This window comes from Xyrauchen texanus, chromosome 48, assembly GCF_025860055.1.
Source record: "Xyrauchen texanus isolate HMW12.3.18 chromosome 48, RBS_HiC_50CHRs, whole genome shotgun sequence".
Classification (NCBI taxonomy): Eukaryota; Metazoa; Chordata; class Actinopteri; order Cypriniformes; family Catostomidae; genus Xyrauchen; species Xyrauchen texanus.
In genome coordinates this window covers 23820429-23844683 of record NC_068323.1, presented here as the reverse complement: position 1 = coordinate 23844683, position 24255 = coordinate 23820429, and the positions used below count along the sequence as shown (strand labels likewise).

The 24255-nt window shown below is 39.9% G+C and overlaps 1 protein-coding gene across 1 annotated transcript; it reads left to right on the top strand.

The window, feature by feature from the left end:
- The first annotated feature begins 10748 nt into the window (after positions 1-10748).
- On the top strand, positions 10749-17081 carry LOC127639762 (hydroxylysine kinase-like). Its single transcript, XM_052121974.1, has 4 exons — positions 10749-11052; positions 14850-15007; positions 15145-15325; positions 16618-17081. The coding sequence occupies exons 1-4, from the start codon at positions 10749-10751 to the stop codon at positions 17079-17081; spliced, it is 1107 nt and encodes a 368-aa protein (XP_051977934.1).
- Positions 17082-24255: the final 7174 nt, after the last annotated feature.

Sequence of the window (24255 nt, the reverse complement as noted above, 5' to 3'; positions counted from 1 at the left end):
AGTTGCACATTGTGGGTATTATTAAACAGAAATTCACATGGGAAAGATATAACAGTTTGGTCAAATGGGGGTATTTGGTTAATGTTGATGCAATTTGACACTTTTTAGAATGAATATGTGCATTTGCATGCATATGAAACAAGCTAAAGTCACGGTACGGAATCAAATTTAGCACCCATTTAGACATCAAACATATGTAAGTTCTACTTTGTCCAAAAGATATTAGGTCATCCAATTATTGCAGAGCAGAAAAAGCATCTGAAAAATGTAATTGTGTATTAAATCTGACAAGAGATGCTCCCTTCCCCCCCCTTTAAAAAGGATTATTTTCACACTGGCTATATAAAGGAAAGATTCAAACCATTACATCTCATTTGCACAAAGATATAGATTTATTTCAGTCCTGACCTCAAGAGTTTTGGATGGTATCTGCCAGAAACAATTTAGATCTGTTAGTTCTGATATTTGTTAGCATCAGTCTGCCCTGGAAAATGAAGATGCACCTTATCATAGAGGAAGAGTTTTGCAACTTCCTATTTTTAAAGAAACTATATATATATATATATATATATATATATATATATATATATATATATATATATACACACATACAGGCGTATGTAAAGGTTTAGGCACCCCTGACAATTTCCATGATTTTCATAAATATTTAGGTGTTTGTATCAGCAATTTCATTTTGATCTATCAAATAACTGAAGGACACAGTAATATTTCAGTAGTGAAATGAGGTTTATTGGATGAACAGAAAATGTGCAATATGTATCAATACTAAATTAGACAGGTGCATAAATTTGGGCACCCCAACAGAAATATCACATCAATATTTAGTTGAGCCTCCTTTAGCAGAAATAACAGCCTCTAGACGCTTCCTATAGCCTGCAATGAGTGTCTGGATTCTGGATGAAGGTATTTTGGACCATTCCTCCTTGCAAAACATCTCCAGTTCAGTTAGGTTTGATGGTTGCAGAGCATGGACAGCCCGCTTCAAATCACCCCACAGATTTTCAATGATATTCAGGTCTGGGGAATGGGATGGCCATTCCAGAACATTGTACTTGTTCCTCTGCATAAATGCCAGAGTAGATTGAGCAGTGTTTTGGGTCGTTGTCTTATTGAAATATCCAGCCCCGGCTTAACTTCAACTTTGTGACTGATTCCTCTACATTATTCTCAAGTATCTGCTGATATTGAGTGGAATCCATGCAACCCTCAACTTTAACAAGATTCCCAGTACTGGCACTGGCCACATCGCCCCACAGCACGATGGAACCTCCACCAAATTTTACTGTGGGTATCAAGTGTTTGTCTTGGAACGCGGTGTTCTTTTCCGCCATGCATAACACCCCTTGTTATGACCAAATAACTCCATCTTTGTTTCATCAGTCCACAGCACCTTCTTCCAAAATGAAGCTGGCTTGTCCAAATGTGCATTTGCATACCTCAAGCGACTCGGTTTGTGGCGTGTGTGCAGAAAAGTCTTCTTCCCCATCACTCTCCCGTACAGCTTCTCCTTGTGCAAAGTGCGCTGAATTGTTGAACGATCCACAGTGACACCATCTGCAGCAAGATGATGTTGTAGGTCTTTGGAGGTGGTCTGTGGGCTGTTTTTGACCGTTCTCACCATCCTTCGCCTTTGACTCTCCGATATTTTACTTGACCTGCCACTTCTGGCCTTAACAAGAACTGTGCCTGTGGTCTTCCATTTCCTCACTATGTTCCTCACAGTGGACACTGACAGCTTAAATCTCTGCGATAGCTTTTTGTAGCCTTCCCCTAAACCATAATGTTGAACAATCTTTGTTTTCAGGTCATCTGAGAGTTGTTTTGAGGCCCCCATGTTGCCACTCTTCAGAGGAGAGTGAGAGAGAACAACAACTTGCAATTGGCCACCTTAAACACCTTTTCTCATGATTGGATGCACCTGTCTATGAAGACAATTGTGTGTTCCAATTAATCAGTGCTAGGTAGTTACAGGTATTCAAATCAACAAAATGACAAGGGTGCCCAAATTTATGCACCTGTCTAATTTCGTTTTGATGCATATTGCACATTTTCTGTTCATCCAATATACCTCATTTCACTACTGAAATATTACTGTGTCCTTCAGTTATTTGATAGATCAAAATGAAATTGCTGATCCAAACACCCAATTATTTATAAATGAAAATCATGGAAATTGTCAGGGGTGCCTAAACTTTTGAATATGCCCGTATGTGTATATATATATATATATATATATATATATTTTTAAGCAATATCACAAGCAAGAGTGCGATATGGTCCTACATCAGCACTGCTGTTTGGCTGCAGGCCGAGTGCTGATCACAGCAGTGCTGATTTAGGGCCATATAGCATAATTGTGAGTGTGATAGTGCTTATATACAACAGTTCAATGATCACGAACATTTAAAAAATTTTTTACAAATTTAGTACGGTCATAAAAACGCATTTGCTTATGGAACTACTTTCTTACATGATGGATCAGAATCTGATGCGTCCAAGCCTTCATTAGTAATTAAAAAATTTCACTTCAGAAATAGTATCACGGATTGTGTTGTTTCTACCAAGTTATTGGATAAATAAGGATGGATGTGTGTGTGTGTGTGTGTGTGTGTGTGTGTGTGTGAGAGAGAGAGAGAGAGAGAGAGAGACAGAGAGAGCATGAGCCTGTACCTGTTGCCACAGCCAAGCAGAGATGCTGTCAGCTTTCTGAAGATCAGCTTTCTCAGTGGAAAAATAGCATCCAAGCGGGGAATTTCTCCCTATTTCATGGTAGCCAGTGCGCAAGAGTCAATCACTATAGAAACAGCAATGTCCTCCACCATTTTAAACAGCACCCATTGTGTATTTAATCAGTCTGTTGTGTCTCTCAGCTGTGATGAACCATAATGCTGAAGTTGTTTGTTTAAAGCCATTTAAAGCTATTTCCTAGCTTTAGTAGTGTAGTGTAGTATGTGTACTAAGCGATCACGAAGAGCTGTTGTATGTGAACAGCTGACGCGGATTCACTTCACATCACCTAACTGTCTCATGTTACACACAAAAATAATCTTTTGCCACCAGCTGCTGGCTAACATATGTAATGTAAAAAAGTCATCGCTGTGGCATGGGGCGTAAAGATGGTGTGAGAATATGTAGTGTTGTCCTAGCTACCACGGTTCGAATCCGTGTATTGTCACACTTTTTTTAACCATACAATTTCCTGTTTCTTATATATTATAAGAAATTATTATAAATGTTGATTTCATCACAATGATTTGGCCATGGTGAATGTTGGGGTGTGCTGAGAAGAGTTTGATCTGGAGGCGGGGTCTGTCTATTGCACTCGTTCCGTGTGTATAGTGGCATGGGGGGGCGTGTTCATGTGTCGGTCTGCGGGAGATGGAGAGCTGTAAGGCTCGTCTTCTGGCTCATAATTATCTCTAACCCCTGTCTCTCATTATAGTGATGGCAGAGAGAGACTTAAAAGGCCTGCCAGAGCATCAGAGAGGGAGAGAGAATGTCCAGAAAGCACACCAATCGCACAGAAAGAGAGAGAGAGAGAGAGTGATTTTTCTTTTTTTTTTACGTTTACTGTCAATTGTGTGAAGCTGACGATTAAAAAGGCTGACCTTGAACCTGCTTCGATGTCTCCTGACTTCTCTATTGCCCACGAACATAGAACCTTTCTACAGTTATGTTTTCTAAGGTAAGGTTAAGGTTAGGTTTAGGGGTTAATGTAAAGTTTCATTAATTTCATTAATGTAGTGTGTCTGTGGGAACAAAAAAACAATGAACACAGTGCAGTGATGCCAATACTGTAAATGAATATTAATTAAAATATGGGTGCAATTATTATTTACCATTATTTGCACCGGGGTTGGGGTGCAAATAAAGACAACACACTCCTTGTAGATTGTGCTCGAACCCGCAAGGGGGTGGGCACGGCCTGGGTCTGGTAGGCCAGTGTAATGATGTCCATGATCCAGTGGGCAAGCCTCTGTTTAGAGACAGCATTCCCTTTCTGCTGTCCACCAAAGCAGACAAAGAACTGCTCAGAGCGTCTAAATCTCTGTGTGCGATCCAAGTAGGTGCGCAAAGCACGCACCAGACACAGCAACGACAGGGCTGGGTCTGCCTCCTCCAGGGGCAGCACAAAAGGAATTTTGAGTCCTTCCTCAGAGGAATCTGCCAGGGTGGTGCTGTCGTGAGGAGCGTGAGAACAAAGTTTGGGTGGGCCAGTATGGGGCAACGAGGGTGACTTGTCCTCCCTGACTTTGCACATGGTCTGTGCAAGAAGGCTCACTGGGGGGAATTATTTTTTTATTATTTATTTGCGCAGCCAACAGGGCCAGTTGTGTGCCAGCATGTCTGTCCAGAGGGGGGCTCCCTCAGGGAATACCAGAGCGATCAGTGGGAGGATTCCTGGGAAGCGAACAGGTCTACCTTTGCCTTGCCGAATTGACTTCAAATCAGCTGGACCACCTGGGGGTGGAGTCTCCACTCTCCGCTTAGCATTGCCTGCCGCAAAAGCACGTCTGCTGTGGCGTTGAGGCTGGCTGGGATATTAGTGGCCCGCAGTGACCTCAGCCATTGCTGACTCCAGAGGAGGAGATGGCGGGTGAGTTGCGACATGCGACAAGAGCATACTACACATTGGTGATTTATAAATGCTACTGTTGCTGTGTTGTCGGACCGGACCAACACATGCTTGCCCTGGATCAACGGCAATAGCAGGTTGAGTAGTACAGTCAGCAACTCTAGGCAGCTGATATGCCAACACAGTCGCGGTCCTGACCAGGAACCGGCAGCTGCATGCCCGTTGCACACGCCGCCGTCTGTGGTGACCACGACACATCTGGACTCTGTAGGGGAACTCCTGCCCATAGAAATGCAAGGTCTGTCCAAGTGCTGAATAAGTGGCAGCAGATTCGCGTGATGGCTATGCGAAGTGTGCCGCTGCACCATGCCCATCTCGGGACTCGAGTCTGAAGCCAGTGCTGAAGCTGTCTCATATGCATCAACCAGGGCGGCATGACTGCCGCTGAGGAAGGCATATGCCCCAGGAGCCTCTGAAAGTGTTTCAGTGGAACCGCTGTCCTCCGCCTGAATGACTTCAGGCAGTTCAGAACCGACTGCGCATGCTCACTTGTGAGGCATACTATCATTGAGACAGAGTCTAACTCCATGCCGAGAAAATAGATGCTCTGAACCGGGAGAGCTTGCTCTTTTTCCACAGCACCACTTACACGCACAGCAACTCTCGAGACTGTGGTAGAATCAGCCAGTCATTGTAGTAGTGTGAGTATGCGGATGCCTACTTCTCTTAACTGGGCAAGAGCTGGGACAGGGACAGGCCGAAGGGGAGGACCTTGTACTGATACGCCTGGCCATCAAAGAAAACTGTATGAAGGGTCTGTGTTGATGTAGAACCGAGACGTGAAAATACGCGTCCTTCAGGTCTAACGCCACGAACCAATCTTGATTTGTGCTGGACGCACGTGAAAATTAAGTATGAGCAGTAGAACCCTTTCCCCATCTCAGCTGGATGGACAGGCTCTATCAGGCCTTGCAGGTCCTCATGCTGGCCCGAGAGACAGGGGCATCAGCTTCCTGCGGGGGGCTCTAAGCTGGGTCCGAGAACTGGGCTCGGGTACAAGCGGAGCAGTCTGGGCTTTCGCTCCCACAGGGGGATGGGGTGCGGGATCTTGAGCCGCGCTGGGGCAAGATGTGCTTGATGGCCTCCATCTGCTTCTTCACCGCCGAGAACTGCTGGGTGAAGTCCTGAACGGTGTTGCCGAAAAGTTCGATCTGGGAGATGGGCGCATTGAATCTCTGCCAGATTCAGCCACAGGTGCATTGAATCTCTGCCAGATTCAGCCACAGGTGGCGCTCCAGGACCATCAAGGTGGACATCGCCTGCCCGAGTGCTCGCGCTGTGACCTTCATAAGCTCCTGCAGCACATCGGGATCAGGACTACCCACATGCAGTTCTTTTAGTGCCTTGGCCCAGGGCGGAGGTGGCCTGTCCAGTGGCACTGTAGGCATTGGTTGCCAGAGACGACGTAGTCCTACTGGCTCTGGAGGGGAGCGCCAGGTGCCGGCGTTTTGTGGGCACAAGTGTATCGCAACTGCCTTATCCACCTGAGAGACCCGTGGACCCCCTCGTCAGTTCGCCGTGCACCTCCGGGAAGAAAGGGAATGGGGGGAGGGGGTGTAACAATAACTTCATTAAGCTATTATGGACCAGTTCAAGCTGACAGCATTGTGTGGGCCACAAGAGACCACAGAAGCCTACTTGCGTAGAGACATTATGCCTAAAAAGACTTAATATCCAATATTATTAGTTGGATTTAATTGTGAGAAACATGACACGACTTTACTCAATAAAGTTCTATTTAACCACAGTGAAACAACTCTTGCTACGTCTATGATTTCAGGGGCTAATACAGCTGCATGCAGACAGAGATGTGTTCATTAATTTCTGCTTTGTTGTTTTTTTATTGTTATTTTACATGTTATTAATTTATTTTTTCATTGCATCACAAATGTCATAAACTCAGCTGTCCCAAAGTCCCAAAGGCTCGAGTCTGAGTCAAGTCCAAGTGCATTAAAATTGGACTCATTACTCGCACTCGAGTCCAAACTCGAATACCCCAAATCTACTAAATAGAATACCTATTAAAAGTAACTTGAATTTGCTCTGCTTCTGGAATAAGCTAATCCAGTTATTATAATATTATAAAAATGCTAAATTATGCTGCTTTATATTGCAGACAGGAAATTTATGTCATCATATTTATAACTTTAATTATCATTTTCATAAACACATTGGTTTGGAGCAGGTTCTGTTTCCTCTCAGCTGTTTTCGCCCGTAGGGCCCATGGTAATTTCTATAGTTCCATTTTGGCCAGCCGTCGTGGACACCCTCTCATCCCGGGCTCCAGGATGGCTGCACTCTGCCTTACCTGTAGTCACGCCACTGATTCTGGTGTTAAGGCCAAAGTATACTTATGCTAATCACTCTGTGCACAGCATGCATGACATTATGTTTGTCAGAATCCAGTCTGCGCGGTCAGGATTTTCCTGACTTGCGGACGCGGTCATCGTCTGTGCGCACGAGCTGGTCATTAACTCTACTAAAAGAGTTTCACAAAGATGTTGTAGTGGGCATGCATCAAACATGTTCGTATTCTCTTGTGGTCAGAAGAGTACTGTGTATTCACAAAGGCAACACGGTCGACCAGGCGCAAGCCGATCTGGAACACGCAAAAAAATTGGATCCCTGGGCCTTTATTCTCCTTCTAGTTATGTACATTGTGGCTAACAACAACGAAACGTTCTCACACTTGCCGGAAATGCTACCTCTTGCTTATGCATTGCAAAATAAGGTGGACAGAATTATTTGGGGTATTTTGGAGTTTGGATAAGGACATAATATAAATCAAGTCAAGTCAAGTCAAGTGGTTTTAATTAATGAATAAGTATACCCTTAACGCCTCGTGTGCGGAACTCACGCTTACTTCCACATAACATATCCGAGAATTTGCACGTAATGAAGTCGAACGAGTTTATGCAAACAACATCATGCGAGATCATACGAAATAGCCAAGTCATTAATTATATACGAAAGCAGTAAAAATACCTAATCTCCTACAGCGTCCATAAAATAAGGTGTATAATGTCGATTGCCAGGCCATTCAGCCACATGGTCTAATTTGGCCTTGATAAACTGTAGTTTACAGATTAGAAGCAATCAAATGAAGACTGGTATCACTGTACTGTATATGGCATAGGAAAAATGGAAGGACTGTTTAATTGTCTTTATCTAATATCTTGTTATAATCACATATTTTAAGGCTATTAAGTAAATGTATTTAATTAAAGCATGATTTCTCTTGTGTCTCATGTTTGCATTGTGTTTAAGTGTCCAGATGATCAAAATCACCAGGGATTGTGGGCTGCCACTTTAATTCCTGCCAATGCAGAACACCACGATGGGATATATTGTCTCAGTGGAAAGATATTTCAAATGAACTAGGAAAATGAATTAAAGCTTACACATAGGGATAAATTAGATAATTAATCAAATAAAATTAATTAACTGTCAACTAATTACCTACTTTATGTAGAGCTGTTGACACTTTGTTTAATTGCATTGTAGATCTTCCATTGGCCCTAATTTTCTGTACTGTACGAAATTCACAGCTTCATGCATGTACCGTGTGAAGTGTGATGCTTTTTTACATAGCACTTAAAGAATATTTCACCCAAAAGTGAAAATTCTGTCATTATTTGTTCACCCTCATGTCATTTTAAAACCATTTGCTGTTATTTTACCATGGATCACAAAAGGGCAATAAACTTTTGAAGTATCTTCAAGCAACTCTTTGATACAAAGAAAGAATCTCTCTGTTAAGAACAGAAATTTAAGTTGCTATTCAATGATCTTCTTCCCCTCCACTGAAGCTCTGAAATCTCATCTCCATCCGAAAAAGTGCTATTTTTCAGGCTGGTTCAGCTAACGTGCATACTGTCGAGGTAACTAACAACTTCCAAACAAGTTCAGGGCAGAGCTAACCGAACAAAGAAGACGAACTGGTCTAGAATGTGTAAAGCTCAATTATTCTATGAGGTCTCCCAGGTAACCCTCCTATTGTCTTAAGAAACTGCAGCCTCCTGTCTGTGGGTCATTTTTGACTTTACAACAACGTTACCAAAATGTTATGATTTAAAAATTATTATTTTTTGATTATTAAGGGAGTAATAAAAATATGAAAATTAAAGATTGGCAAAGGATGGATTGTTTTACATTTATTTCAATCACTATATTACAACAACTTTATTCTGCTTTTACAGTGCAAGTCCATTCCAACAAATCCATTCCTTTCCACTGATGTCAAACAATTTGTTGCAGTGCCATCTAGTGTTTTTGGAAAAAAATAACATCCAATAGGTCTTTTACCATTAGTGTGTCTTTGGCCCGGTGTACCCTATCATAAAAAATCAGATTAGCAGATCAGCAAAATTATATAAAATATTACCTGTTCAAAACAATAGAAATATCTGTATATTAGGAAAGTATAGGTGTTCATAGACCCTTTTTAGGAGGGTCTCAGCCCCCCTAAAAATACATGACTTTGCAATCAACAAGCAAGTGTTTTAATCAGCTGCAGCTTTTTTAATAATTGTAAATTATATATATATATATATATATATATATATATATATATATATATATATATATATATATATATATATATATATATATATATATATATTATTTTAATGGTTCTTTAAACAGTTTCAGTTTTTTAAATACATTTATAGATGTGTTTATTATAGAAAATGACAATGTTCTGAATGACTATTAGCTGGCTGTCTTGAATGATGTGAACACCGTATATGGAATGCATTAAATATGCACATCTTATAGTGTTGTTAAGATTGAAATTCTAGAATCGCCTCTGGAGGAAAGTATGCAACTTGTGGGAAAGATGCCACAACCAGTGGAACAGGTTGGGGGAGATAGAGAAAAGTATTGCATAAAAGTATAAATGTGAGAAAATCTGAAAAATTGTTTGGTCAAATCTTATTCATAAATTAAAAAAAAATAAAAAAAATATATATATATATATAAAGCTGCATCAAATCCAGAAGGTAAAAGGCCACAACTGGTTCCTCCCATATGGGACACAAATGTAATGGTTTTGACGAAGTCACAACGTTTGGTTGCAGGACCACAGGGTCAAACATGACAGGACAATAGGAGGGTTAATATGTTAAAACAACAAGAGGCAGTTTGTTTTTGTTTTTATTACCAAATGAAATCTATAAAGCAACCCCCTTATTTTAAAATTATACACTGAAAAAAAAAATCACATTCTAGTTTCAAGCCTTCAATCCGCTATTCAGTCGCTTTTACTTCATTTACTGGTGTGTCTCTTCGCACGGACAGTAACGGACAGATCGCGCCATTTGAATGTTATACCAAATATAAAGGAACGAGATCAACGGGAAGCGCGAGATTTTAACGGGATCATGTACACTCTTTATTTCATACGACTTAATTTTTTATTTTTTATTTTTTTTTTTAAGTTTTTAAAAACGTTTTTAAGTTATAAAAAATACAATTGTGTGTCATAGTTTGTAATATTGATAACCCAGAAAACATTTCTAAATATCAGCACGATAAATAATGCCTTTAAAAAAAAAAAGAAAAAAAAAACCCGGATATAATGCACAAACAACAATCATTGAGTACATGCTGTTTATCACTATATTTCAATTCAGTTATATTAAAGTGTTTTCTAGTTTGTTAGTGTACATTAGAATAAATTCATGTTCAGTTTAATGTTGTCACCCTATTTGTTTAACCCTTATTAACCATAGTTAACTTTAGGGTAGAATTAACTTTATGTTTATTGTAATTTTTGTAATAGAATATCACAGTAATTAAATATATAAATATTAAGTAATATTATTTAATTCTGCAGTCTGAGTGCAGATTTAAATAATATCATCTGATTGTTGTATATCAAAAAATATTTTCTGCATTATGTTGCTTCAATGGATTTAGCTACTTTTTGTTAGTAACTTGTAGTAACGCTTCTATATAAATGAACTGTTTCAAAAGCAAATGTGTCAACACAGGGGAGCAACTGTGTTCATTAAGCCAATCCATGTGTGTGACACATCAACATGACCAAAAGCATATTTATGGCTTTGTTTTTGTTTTTTCCTTCACAGTCATGTCAATGAAAGAATCAAAGCCAAATCTCCGCCATTCCCAAGTTACAGAGATAGTGAAACGACTCTTTGGCTTAACCGCGTCCATTATGCGTCCATTGCCCAGTTATGATGATCAGAACTTTTATGTGACCTCCAGTGATGGTGGTGAGTTCGTTCTGAAAATTATGAACTCTGCAGACAGTCAGAACTTCACTGTTCTAGAGGTGCAGACTCACGCTATGAACTTCTTACACCAGAGAGGTCTTCCTGCCCAAACTGCTTTACCCACACTGACTGGCCAACTCATGAGCTTGGAAGAAATTGGTAAGAGAAAACCTGTCAATTATTGTGAATAAAGCATTAGAGATGTGAAACACACACACACACACACACACACACACACACACACACACACACACACACACACACACACACACACACACACACACACAAAATGTTTAGCAGAATTTGTTTATGCTGTTCTTTACCATATAATGAAAGTGAATGGTATTGAGCCTGTTGAGCACCAACAAGTATAGGCCACACAACTTCAAAGTCTTTGCAACAAAAATGTAAATTATTATTCACTAAATTCTACCCCAGTGTAGCAAGAAGAATGAAGCATTGATGAAAAAAGTACAGTTAGAAATAATTATATTGTTTGTTTTATCTTTAGACAAGCCTTCAGTTGACAGCAATCCATTTTGCAATTGAGTTCATATATTTGTCTGTTTTTTTTTCTGAGCATCTCACTGGATTTCATCATCGTAATTGCAAAAAATTTTTTAGGATGCCATGTCAAGTTAAAAGTAGCTGAAACTTTGAAAATTACATCTCACGATCCCTGCATTTCTGTTGCGTTTCATCCAGCTTTCAAGAACGCATCCTCTTTATCTGTGGCTGCGTTGCTTGTGAGGTTTGTTGAGGCGCACTGACTGCCCCCTTCTGACTGCTAAGGAATTTACGCATGGGTCAGGGAGGGTGTTATTTTTTTCACAATGTCAGTACATTCAGATGGACACAAGAAAAGCGGGTTATTGTGAGAATGTGGCTTACTGTGAGAAAGCTGGGTTCCTGTTTAAATGTACTAGATAAACAGTGTACAATTTACTCTCATATACAGTGCATCTGGAAAGTATTCACAGCGCTTCACTTTTTCCACATTTTGTAATGTTACAGCCTTATTCCAAAATTGATTAAATTCATTATTTTCCTCAAAATCCTACAAACAATACCCCATAATGCAATGTGAAATACGTTTGTTTGAAATCTTCCCAAATGTATTAAAAATAAAAAACGAAAAAAATCACATGTACATAAGTATTCACAGCCTTTGGCATGACACTCAAAATTGAGCTCAGGTGCATCCTGTTTCCACTGATCATCCTTGAGATGTTTCTACAACTTGATTGGAGTCCACCTGTGGAAAATTCAGTTGACTGAACATGATTTGGAAAGGCACACACCTGTCTAAGGTCCCACAGTTAACAGTGCATGTCAGAGCACAAACCGATCCATGAAGTCCAAGGAATTGTCTGTAGACCTCTGAGACAGGATTGTATCAAGGCACAGATCTGGGGAAGGGTACAGAAAAGATTCTACAGCATTGAAGGACCCAATGAGCACAGTGGCCTCCATCATCCATAAATGGAAGAAGTTTGGAACCACCAGGACTCTTCCTAGAGCTGTCCGCCCGGCTAAACTGAGTGATCGGGGGAGAAGGGCCTTAGTCAAGGAGGTGATCAAGAACCCGATCGTCACTCTGACAGAGCTCCATGTTTCTCTGTGGAGAGAGGAGAACACAACGTCTTCCCTCCATCAGGGAACGGAGGTTACAACAGTAACCTAGACGTTCCCTGTCTGTCGCTCACTTCGACGTTGTGTCGAATGAAGCAACACTAGGGGTCCCTATTCAGTCACACCATGCGCTGAACCGTGTACGTAAGCTGCTGACACAGGTGCGGGCAGGCAGTTGCGTGCCAAAGCAACAGGCTGCGTAAGACTGCATGTACCCTTCCCCAGCTCCCCATAAAAATCGTCATAAACATTTTAGGTTCCCGGCATCCCGAAGGGGGGGGAACAAAGCAACGTGCCAAGCATGGGAGCAGGCCGCGCCAGCCGCGTCTTTTATTTTTCTATGTTTCTCGCATAGAGTTAAAGCGGCTGGGGCTATCCTAACGCTATCACACGCATCGGGGAAGGCGTTCTTTACCAACTCCTATTTTTTCAGGGGGAAAAGACCCTGCGGAGACCACCACCTACCCAGGCTGGGGGGAGGTAAAGAGTGGTGAAGTTGCTACAAACACGGCGACCGGGGGGCAGCAGGGTCTGCCCAAGGGAGTCTTGGGTCCGCTTGTAGGGGGACCGTACCTTGGAAAATACACACAGGGGGATTAATCCACAAGGGCCCATCCTGTGGAGCACCTATTCCCTACAGAGTAATTTTAGTACCTGTAGTGTGTATGGTCGGGGAATTCCACCACTGAATTCACGGACCAGAGGGATAGGGAGGAAGAACATCCAGAGAGCGCGAATCTTCAATCTGATCACCTCAATGGAGGAGAAAGGTGCTATGTGCAAGCGGAACACCCAGTCAGATGTTCCACATTTCCGAGTTCTACGTGCTCAGACCTGAGAGAACACTGGACGAGACCGATTCAACCCTGAGATTGTAAAATCTCGTAAACGTATTGGGTGTTGCCCAGCCCGCTGCTTTGCAAATGTCTACTAGGAGGTGCCATTGGCCAGTGCCCACGAGGATGCCACACTTTTTGTTTGCACGGCCTGGGTGTGCTAGGTCAAGGCGATGGTGTCAACAACCCAGTGGGAAAGCCTTTGTTTGGAGACAGCCTCGTGGGCACTGGCCAATGGCACCTCTTAGCAGACATTTGCAAAGCGGCAGGCTGGGCAACACCCAATACGTTTACGAGATTTTACAAATGGAGGAGGACAGCCTCCCCTCCAGCCTCTCCTGCAGAAATGAGAGCACTGACCCGACTGTGCATCTCTGCGGGACTTCAGATCGAGAAGAACACCAATTCGCTAACATGTACATTGTGTCTGTCTACTTCATTAGTGGCTTCTTTTTCTTTGCTTTGCGTAAGCTTAAATTCTTTCATTCTATTCTTTTTTGTTTTCACGCATTGAACACAGGACATGATATAAGCTTGTTTTGTTTATAATTAGAAGCTTTTTGTTTAATAGTGATGCAGCCTTTGACTAAAATAAAATATTTTACAACGTAATTTTCTCATTAATTACCTTCATTTAAATAATAGTGTATTCTAATATTAGTTTTTTATGTGCTTAAATATTCTAATACCAAATTATTGATGAATGCCTATCCATAGTTCGAATACAGGGCATGCTGAGTGACTCCAGTCAGGCTTCCTAAGCAACCAAGTGGTGGGCAGAGTGGTGCTAGGGTGGGTAGAGTCACATTGGGTTAACCTCCTCGTGGTCGATTATCGTGGTCGTGGTTCTCGCTCTCGGTGGGGTACGTGGTGAGTTGTGCGTGGATGCTGTGGAGAATAGCATGAAGCCTCCACACGCACTATGTCGCCGCAGTAACGCGCTCAACAAGCCACCTGATAAGATGTGTGGATTGACATTCTCAGACATGGAGGCAACTGAGATTCGTCCTCCGCCACCCAGATTGAGGTGAATCAATACGCCACTACGAGGACTTGGTGCACATTGGGAATTGGACATTCCAGATTGGCGAGAAAAGGGGAGAAAATCTAAAAAACTAAACAGTACTAGTAGAATGTCATTTTTTTCAGTGAATAACGACTTAAATTTCATTCTGTTCCTCACACAAGCTATACTTTGACTTCTGAAAACTTGGAATATAGCATCGTATGAGCTACTTTTTTTTTTTTTTTTTTAAGTTCAACAGCATTCGTTCCTATTCACTTTCCTTGTATGCAAAAGAGTAGCAGGACATTGTTGAAAATTGCTTCCTTTGTGTTCCACAGAAAAAGAAAATCGGTGAGTAAATGATGACAGAATTTCCATGAAGCTTTAAGAGAATATATGGAGAGATTTGTATGGAATTATATTGTAAATAAAATGTTGATTAACACATTTTTAGAAAATGTTATGTTTTTGTGCCATCACAGATTGTGGTATTGGCAAACTTACCAAAATCTGTGGTAAGCTTACCTACCGCTTGCTTACCTACCTGCCCGGCACTACAATAGCCAAAATTACCAGCAGTCCCCAGATCTTGTATGAGGTTGGGAAAATAGCAGCCACTTTGGATAAAGTTTTACTGCAAGTAAATATTATATTTCACCTGACTATCAAGCCTTCACTGGCCTCTTCTTTTTTTTTCTTCCTTATTCACAATGATTTCCTGTTTATATCCTTTTATTATGCCATCTGTTTGTATGATTTTTTTTTCTTTTTTAAAAGATGGAGCATCCAAACATCAGTACCCTCCAGAGAGAGAATTTCAAATGGAATCTTGATAGTATTCCGCTCTTAAATCAATATCTTCATGTGATGGATGGGGATCCTGTGCAAAAGATTGTTAAAGGTGTTATGGAGCAGTACCAGGCACAAGTTGTGCCAAAACTAACACTGTTTCGCAAGTGTAAGAAGTTATTTTGATTTACAGCAGTGGTTTTCAACTGGTTTTACTTTAGGACATCATTTGACATCAAGTGGCGACCCAACACGGTACCAATACATTTTGTAGGGGGGTCACAAATGGCGATTCTTGAGACAAACGATTTAATGCTGTATTTGCACAGATTTCAATACTAAGAGGTTTTATATGAGAAGTTTAGTCTTTATTTCTTTTTTCATCCCCTTTCTTTTCCAGGGTAGTGAGAGCGGATGAGCGAGGGGGTCGGTTGTGGGCAGTGACAGGTGCCCTCCAAGACCTCGTCAGCTCATCATGCACCTCCGGGAAGAAAGTGTGTGTGTGTGTGTGTGTATATGAGCTTTTCGTGTTTCTCACTTTTTTTTTACGTTAAAAGTTTTGGTAGATTTGAAAATTAATTATTTACCCTGTAAAGGGGCTGTGCTTTGCGTCCTATATTTCCCTATGAAACACATCTGGTTGGGTAACATGGTCTTATAATGCATCCCAATTATACATCCTTAACACTGACTAGTCGACTAAAAGCTCAGACAATGCACCAACTGGTCAATTGGTAGTTTTAAATGGCTGTATTGCATAGTGAAACAATTGGCATTTCAGACACAAATATCAATAGACAATTAGTTTCTGAGAAAAAGGAGTTGACACGGCTAAATATATAAAAACATGAAATCACAATACTTATAAAACAGCGGTACATAGAATCGGTAAGTAAATATTGTTGTAATATCGAAATGAAAAAAGTAGAGGAGAGAACATATAAAAATGTTTTGGTTTGTTTTATTTTTTATTAAATAGGAAGTACCTTTATGGTTGTGATCTGGTTAAAGGTGCTGTAAGTTTAACCAAAAGTTTATGTTTGGTTAAATCCAGGTGTGTCAAATTGAGTGTTTTATCCGGTGGATGTGCAATCACCATGTGGATTTGTGATCTCCATCAATGTTATGTAGACATTGAAGGCATTAATGCTTGTGTGCACTGTCCCTGAAATATATATATATATATATATATATATATATATATATATATATATATATATATATATATATATATATATATATGTATATATATTTTACATCAATCTACACTCCTTACCCTATAATTACAAAGCAAAAACCAGAGTTTTGATAACTTTGCAAAAATTATTTTTTGCTACTTGCATTTATTATTGTTTTTCATGACCCCATCAGTTGAGAACCACTGATTTACACACTCCAAGTCAAGTTACAAAAAAGTCAATTGAATTATTTTCTGATAAAAATTTTCCTTCCCCATTGCAGGCGTTAACCATGGAGACATCAATGACCACAATCTCTTGTTGGAACCCAACGGACCTTCAGCGTACAAGATCTCAGGAATTCTTGACTTTGGAGACATGAGTAATGGGTATTTCATATTTGAGCTGGCCATCGCAATCATGTACATGATGATTGAAAACCCCAACCCGATAGATGTTGGAGGGCCAGTGGTGGCAGGATGGGAAAGTGTTTTTCCTCTAAATTATGCAGAAAGAGACGCGCTCTATTTGCTGGTACTGGGTCGGTTCTGCCAGTCCCTGGTTCTGGCCCGACATGCCGTCATTCAGCAACCAGAGAACAAGGAATACTTGATGATGACGGCCAAGACAGGTGTGCACCACCTGTGTCGTCTTTGGGAACTGGGTAAAGAGGAAGTGGAAAGAATTTGGTTCCTGAGTGCTGCACAGTTCAGTCAGGGAACAGTCATAAACAGTCCCCTTGACTGATCGCTTCAGCGAGGAATTTACTAGTATGTCTTGCATTAAACGAATAACACTCCCAAAAAGGAAATTCCTGTTGTAATTTATATGTCGTTCCAAACCCATATGACTAAGGTGACAGAAATTGTGACATTTTGTAGAAATTCCTTGATTTTGTGCCAAAACGTTGAGTCCATGTTTTCTTGTTGTCTGTTTGCTTTTTATCCCAGAACTGCTGTGAGCAGATGGCATAGTTGAAGAATATGTATATATTCCTATATCATGTAAATGAAGATCTTATAACAGACCATATGTATATACATATATATATGTATGTATGTATGTATGTATGTAAATGTATATATGTATATTATATATATATATATATGTATGTACTTGTATAGTCGGTGGGTTGTAAATAAACTATACGGATACAAAAATATATTTTGCCGTTTTTATTCTGACAGCTGTTTTTATTAAGGAAAAACAATATGAGAAAGATACAGAAATTAAATATGGAACAGAGATACAGTAGAAGCTAATATTCAAATGAAAATACAAACGGCATTAGCCTACCTATATGCTTCAACACATACTTACTACATGCTTAAACATTTACAGCATTTTATGCATTTAAATACATGTTTAAACAAGTATTTAAATTATGTTTAATCAGGCTTTAAGACGTGTATAACAGTTTATAACAATAGAATTCTCATATTTTCACATATGACACGTATTACACTTATTCACTAAACTGAAAAACACACTGGGTGATAAATCATTAAATACAATATGATTAATTCTAAAATTACATTCCCAGTTCTTTGCATGTGCACCAAAACATGGTCAAACTCATTTAGAACATTTAAAATGAAGAAAGCACTCAAAAACACAGTTAGATTGTAACATGATTGCAGCGGCCATTTGAACACTTGCCTTGCACCAGAGATTTAGTGCTGGCCAACGTGTCCAGGAACGATAAAGTTTGCCAGATAAAATATCTGTTAATTCAGGTATTACACTAAATTATTTTGAATTCTGCTCGTAATATCATGTTTGTGCCTAGATTAAATGCAAGTATAATTAAGAGCAACTGTGCACAATAAGAGCAACTATATCATGCAATAATACACTGATATTGGCCTAATGATTAATTCTACCAGAATTAATCATTATACCAGAGTCTCTCCCTTGAAATCCAAACTCAAGGGGTCAGAAAAAGAAGCATAATAAGACCAGTTATAACGGCGTTGTGTCTCGCTTGTCAACTTTTGGTTGAATCACCCCAAATGGGTGCGAGCCGTTCTGTTATGCTGTTTGTTTACATCTACACCCCTCATGTCTCTTCACAGAGCCAGACTAGAGTCAAGCTCAACAGGGTCTTCTTTCCCCGCTGATTCCGCCAAGCCTGGATCTAGTCACTTGTTAATGAACCGATGCACTAAAGGAAGAGTTTTAAACTGGCATGCGAGACAGGAATAACGCAGGCTTCTTTTGAACTTTGCAAACTGTCGGGAACGTCCTCTGTGGCAGCAAAGCACAAATCATTTTTGAATTTGTCAGACATTTCCAGCTAACAGAAACCCTACTGCACACAGTCTCCAAGGTCCAAGTCTTCTTGATCACACTACTATACATCCCGATGGTAATTAGAGAACAAAAAATTCAAACATAGAGTAAAATTGCTTAAATGTGTTAGTTGCTTAGAAGCAGTACTGTGCAACATTGTGATTATGCAGTGAAGTGAGGAACTATCTGTTTTTTCAATAAATATATCCCCTTAATATTTAAATACATCCTCAAAAACATTTTTAATATTTCAAATTAACTATGGGCTCTTGCCGATTAACAATGCCATTGTAATGCTGTTGGAGAATTGAGGCGAGAGAAGGTGGATCTAAATTCAGGCTATTTAATGAACTTAATGAAACACACAAACATAAGAACACTGGAAATCTTACAAATGCAAAACTCTGGAGAGTAAAACAACCAAACCATTACAGCCAAACATGGAAAACAACTGACAAAGAACACAGGAAAACCAAGGGATTAAATACACAAGGGGCAAATGAGGAAACAAGGAACACCTGGGAATAATAATCATAAGAACCAATGAAACAAAGACAATGAAAAGAACGATAAAACCCATAATAAAACATAAAACTAAAAGACAGGTAGAGCACAATAAACATACATGGTGACCTCAAGTGCTTGCCAGGGAAAACATTACAGACGTTAATGGAGCAAGGGCACATATTTATATAGTTTATATGTAAAACTATTTACATAGCACATTTTAAGACATAGTTTAGGAAGTGCTTTATCCTCATGCGACTCACACATCCAAGTTGTATTTTGGCTTCACTATAGGCAATGCATAATTTAAATGAATTAAAACCGAGGCCAGGGCAGAGCCAGTGGAGAGCCCAAAGACCTGCATGGACCTGGCGAGGCAGCGCGTGGGGCAGGGCCATGCGAGGCAGGGTATGGATCATGTTCTGTGGACTGTGGCTGACAATGAGGCCATGATGGAAAATGTGGAAGACCCTGAGGACAGAGTGGACTAGGCAAGGCATTAAGTGACCCCATTAAACATAAGAGGACAGATATGAGATGCTGGCAGGGTCAAGGAAACAGGGGTGTCTGTCAGAGTAAAGGCAAAAGGGGATTGTGCCAGGATTTAAGGAACAGGGTACTCAGTTGTCAGGGAGACAGCAAACTTTAAGGCTAGGGGGGCTCGGGACTCAAGGGGCTCAGTTGCTAGAGCAGTCAGGGACTCAGAGGGCAAAAAACTAAAGAGCAAGGTTCTAGAGAGCAAGATACTGTGTAGTCAGCTGGACCACCGAGGTGGTGACAACTGAAGTTGAGACCACCGGGACCAATAAATCAGGAACCACTGAGGTTGAGACCACTTCCGGTGAGTGAGTATTGGGTGCCGCAGTGGGGTTACTGCCATACCCCACGGTGTAGGAGAAAGCAAGCCTTAAAACATAGTCGAAGTATTAGTTGACCAAAGAGAGATCACATTTTCCTCCTGGTAGGCAAGACTTCATCGGCACCCTATTCATTAGAAACCTGTTTGGTTGTTAAGAGTGGCACCACTAGTTTCGTTTGATATGTGGCTTGAAAAAAATCCATTAATGTTTTGTCCACATATTTGTAAATTAGGACTGCGTTCCATCAAAAGTAAAAAAAAAAAAAGAAAAACATTTGTTATTTTGAATAACACAACTGTGGGTCAATTCGCTTCATTTTAATATAAATGTTGTTATTTGTAACGTAGTTCAATGGAACGGAGGAGGTGAGAACCGGCGTGGCAATATAAATTATATTTTAATTATAAACTTAAACAAAAGACAAACACACACATGACGGACATGTCTGTAAACGATCTCTCTCTCCTGCACCATCCTCCGCAGTCGGCCTTTATCCCTCTCGGAGGCTTGATTAGCCTGATAAGGGACCGGGTGTGTAGAATCACGACCTGGCCCTGTCCTCCGCCCTGCCACATTATTGTTTCACTGTACAATATGGTTCTATTCATTAGAAAATGCATTCCTATATATTTACTGTGCATTTTAACATTGAGAGTAAAATTAAACTTTTTTGCTTTTAGAAGGTTTATATGGAGTTCGGATGAAAATATGGTGCATTTCTAACTGTTCTGAGACCAGTGCAGACAGACAGCAGACTAGAGGTTAAGTCATTCACTAAATAGGGAGCAATAGCTTTCATATGCAGCTAGTGTATTCATTCCTAAAATCTGACCAAAAGTTTAGTTTCAGGCTGCAGATGATATTTGGATATGGACATGTCTGGGAAAAAGAGGATGTATGGTCACCCTAAGAATATAAGCTGTAATGTCTGTAAAAAGGAAGATCAACCGCAGTATGATTTTATCACCACTACATACCATGTTTCTATATGAAATACAGGTGAAACTCGAAAAATTAGAATATCGTGCAAAAGTTCATTAATTTCAGTAATTCAACTTAAAAGGTGAAACTAATATATTATATATTATATATATTATAGACTCATTACAAGCAAAGTAAGATATTTCAAGCCTTTATTTGATATAATTTTTATGATTATGGCTTACAGCTTATGAAAACCCCAAATTCAGAATCTCAGAAAATTAGAATATTACATGAAATCAATAAAAAAAAAGGATTTTAAATACAGAAATGTCGGCCCTCTGAAAAGTATAATCATGCATATGTACTCAGTACTTGGTTTGGGCCCCTTTTGCATTAATTACTGCCTCAATGCGGCGTGGCATGGATGCTATCAGCCTGTGGCACTGCTGAGGTGTTATGGAAGACCAAGATGCTTCAATAGCGGCCTTCAGCTCTTCTGCATTGTTTGGTCTCATGTCTCTCATCTTTCTCTTGGCAATGCCCCATAGATTCTCTATGGGATTCAGGTCAGGCGAGTTTGCTGGCCAATCAAGCACAGTAATACCATGGTCATTGAACCAGGTTTTGGTACTTTTGGCAGTGTGGGCAGGTGCCAAGTCCTGCTGGAAAATGAAGTCAGCATCTCTATAAAGCTTGTCTGCTGAAGGAAGCATGAAGTGCTCTAAAATGTCCCGGTAGACGACTGCGTTGACTCTGGACTTAATAAAGCACAGTGGACCAACACCAGCCGATGACATGGCTCCCCAAACCAACACAGACTGTGGAAACTTTACACTGGACTTCAAGCATCTTGGATTGTGTGCCTCTCCATTCTTCCTCCAGACTCTGGGACCTTGGTTTCCAAATGAGATGCAAAATTTGCTCTCATCAGAAAAGAGGACTTTGGACCACTGAGCAACAGACCAGTTCTTTTTTTCTTTAGCCCAGGTAAGACGTTTGACATTTGAAGCCCATGTCAAGGACCCGTCTGTGTGTGGTGGCTCTTGATGCAGTAACTCCAGCCTCAGTCCACTCCTTGTGAAGCTCCCCCACACATTTGAATGGCCTTTTCCTGACAATCCTCTCCAGGCTACGGTCATCCCTGCTGCTTGTGCACCTTTTCCTTCCACACTTTTCCCTTCCACTTAACTTTCTATTAATGTGCTTTGATACAGCACTTTGAGAACATCCAACTTCTTTTGCAATTACCTTTTGAGGCTTTCCCTCCTTGTGGAGGGTGTCAATGATGGTTTTCTGCACAACTGTCAGGTCAGCAGTCTTCCCCATGATTGTGAATTCAACTGAACCAGACTGAGAGACCATTTAAAGGCTCAGGAACCCTTTGCAGGTGTTTAGCTGATTAGAGTGTGACACTTTGAGCCTACAATACTGAACCTTTTCACAATATTCTAATTTTCTGAGATTCTGAATTTGGGGTTTTCATAAGCTGTAAGCCATAATCATCAAAATTATATCAAATAAAGGCTTGAAATATCTTACTTTGCTTGTAATGAGTCTATATAATATATTAGTTTCACCTTTTAAGTTGAATTACTGAAATTAATGAACTTTTGCACGATATTCAAATTTTTCGAGTTTCACCTGTACATAAACCTTGTATTAACCCGTTCGTTTGCAAGTTAGCAAGCATAAGCAAGGATCCGTATTCTGCAATGGTGCATTACTAACCTACAATATATCTATATAAGCAGTATGAGATGCTTTTATTCTCGTATATACATGATAATCTACCAAACATGGTTATTGATGAAAATGGTTGTTCAGGTATTGTAAGGCCTGAAACATTAGTCAGTTTGCAATATTTCATCATTCTTACATAAAAAGTACCTGTGAGCATCTTGAAATCAATATTAAATAATATTTGGTTCCATGATTCACATTTCTGGTCTTATTGTGCATAATTCATTCATATTGAAAGAATAAAATATTTGGCTTCAGAAAAGTTGTATCATATTGTATTTAAAGTAACTTTCCTTTTCAGCTGATGTCACCAATCCATCTTATATTCAGCTCATTCCTCCACATTTCGTATAGACACCAATTTTCACCATGAAATCAATTCCCACCCTACATTCTTTCCTTATTAAATATCCTATTTCACTTAGAAATATGCCAGATTATGGAACAAACTGGGTTGTGAACACCATTTGACACCATCTGTAAATCCTATTGACATATGAAAATGTTACACCATCTGCAATCATACTCGTGAAATGTGGAATCTACCAATGCCTTTGTCATCAATATCGTATATCAACTAATATATTAAAGCAGTTTATTCACTGAATGTGAGCTCTTAGTGAATCTGTTAATTTCCTGATATCAGTTGATTGGTATGACATGTTCTTATGATTATTCTGATGCTTACATAGGCTTAGAGACATGGCACACATTATCCCTGTGACAGATCACAAATGGCTCTGTTTTGATATATTGAAACCATTATGGACAGTACAGTCTGGGACGTCCCATTCAAAGCCAGACTGCAGCTGGCAGACCAAAGTTATTATGAACTCCTTAATGAGTCCTGGCCGAGATGCAGAGGAAACTGAGAGACTTGAGTGAACACAGAATGAGAATAGATATTAGATGCTTGGACACTGGCCTGTTTCTTGTGCACTTATTGGAGCCAAAGGCCCAATGCCTGCTGGGAGGGAAATGACATACCATTAAACAGACAAAGTACAGAGAAGTAATAACATAAATCCACAGGGTCTGTTCTCTTTGGCAAGAGAAAGGTCTGGATTTGTGCTGTGAGTTTTATTAGAAAAATAATTAGAAAAAATTAGCTAGAGTGAGAAGGCCAAATTTCAATCAAAAGAGAAAGGAAAGGTCTCAATGGAAAACAACAGACCACACTTTTACCATCATTACATTTTCATTTTAGTTATAATTTAATTAGTTTCAAGACATTAATTTTGATTGCTGTAAGAGTTTCAGAGACTCGTGAACTTAACTGTGCAGTGATTCTTCAATTAGGTGCACTTTTGACTAATTGAAATCCCCAAAAATGCAGCTTCTTCAAAGGAGAAGAGTGTAATTTCTGCATCACTAGTTTAAGCAAATTGCAGGGACCTACTTTATATTAGATGGCCTTAACTGCTATGTACTTAATCATTTGATATAATGTACTTATTATGTAAATACATGTTGTTGCAGTGTAATTACATTTAAACTACACTGTTAACTTTACCCCTAACCCAACATTTTCCTCAAAAATTAACTCTAACCCCTACTCCTAACCCTAACCCTACCCTTACTCCTAAACCTACACGTAC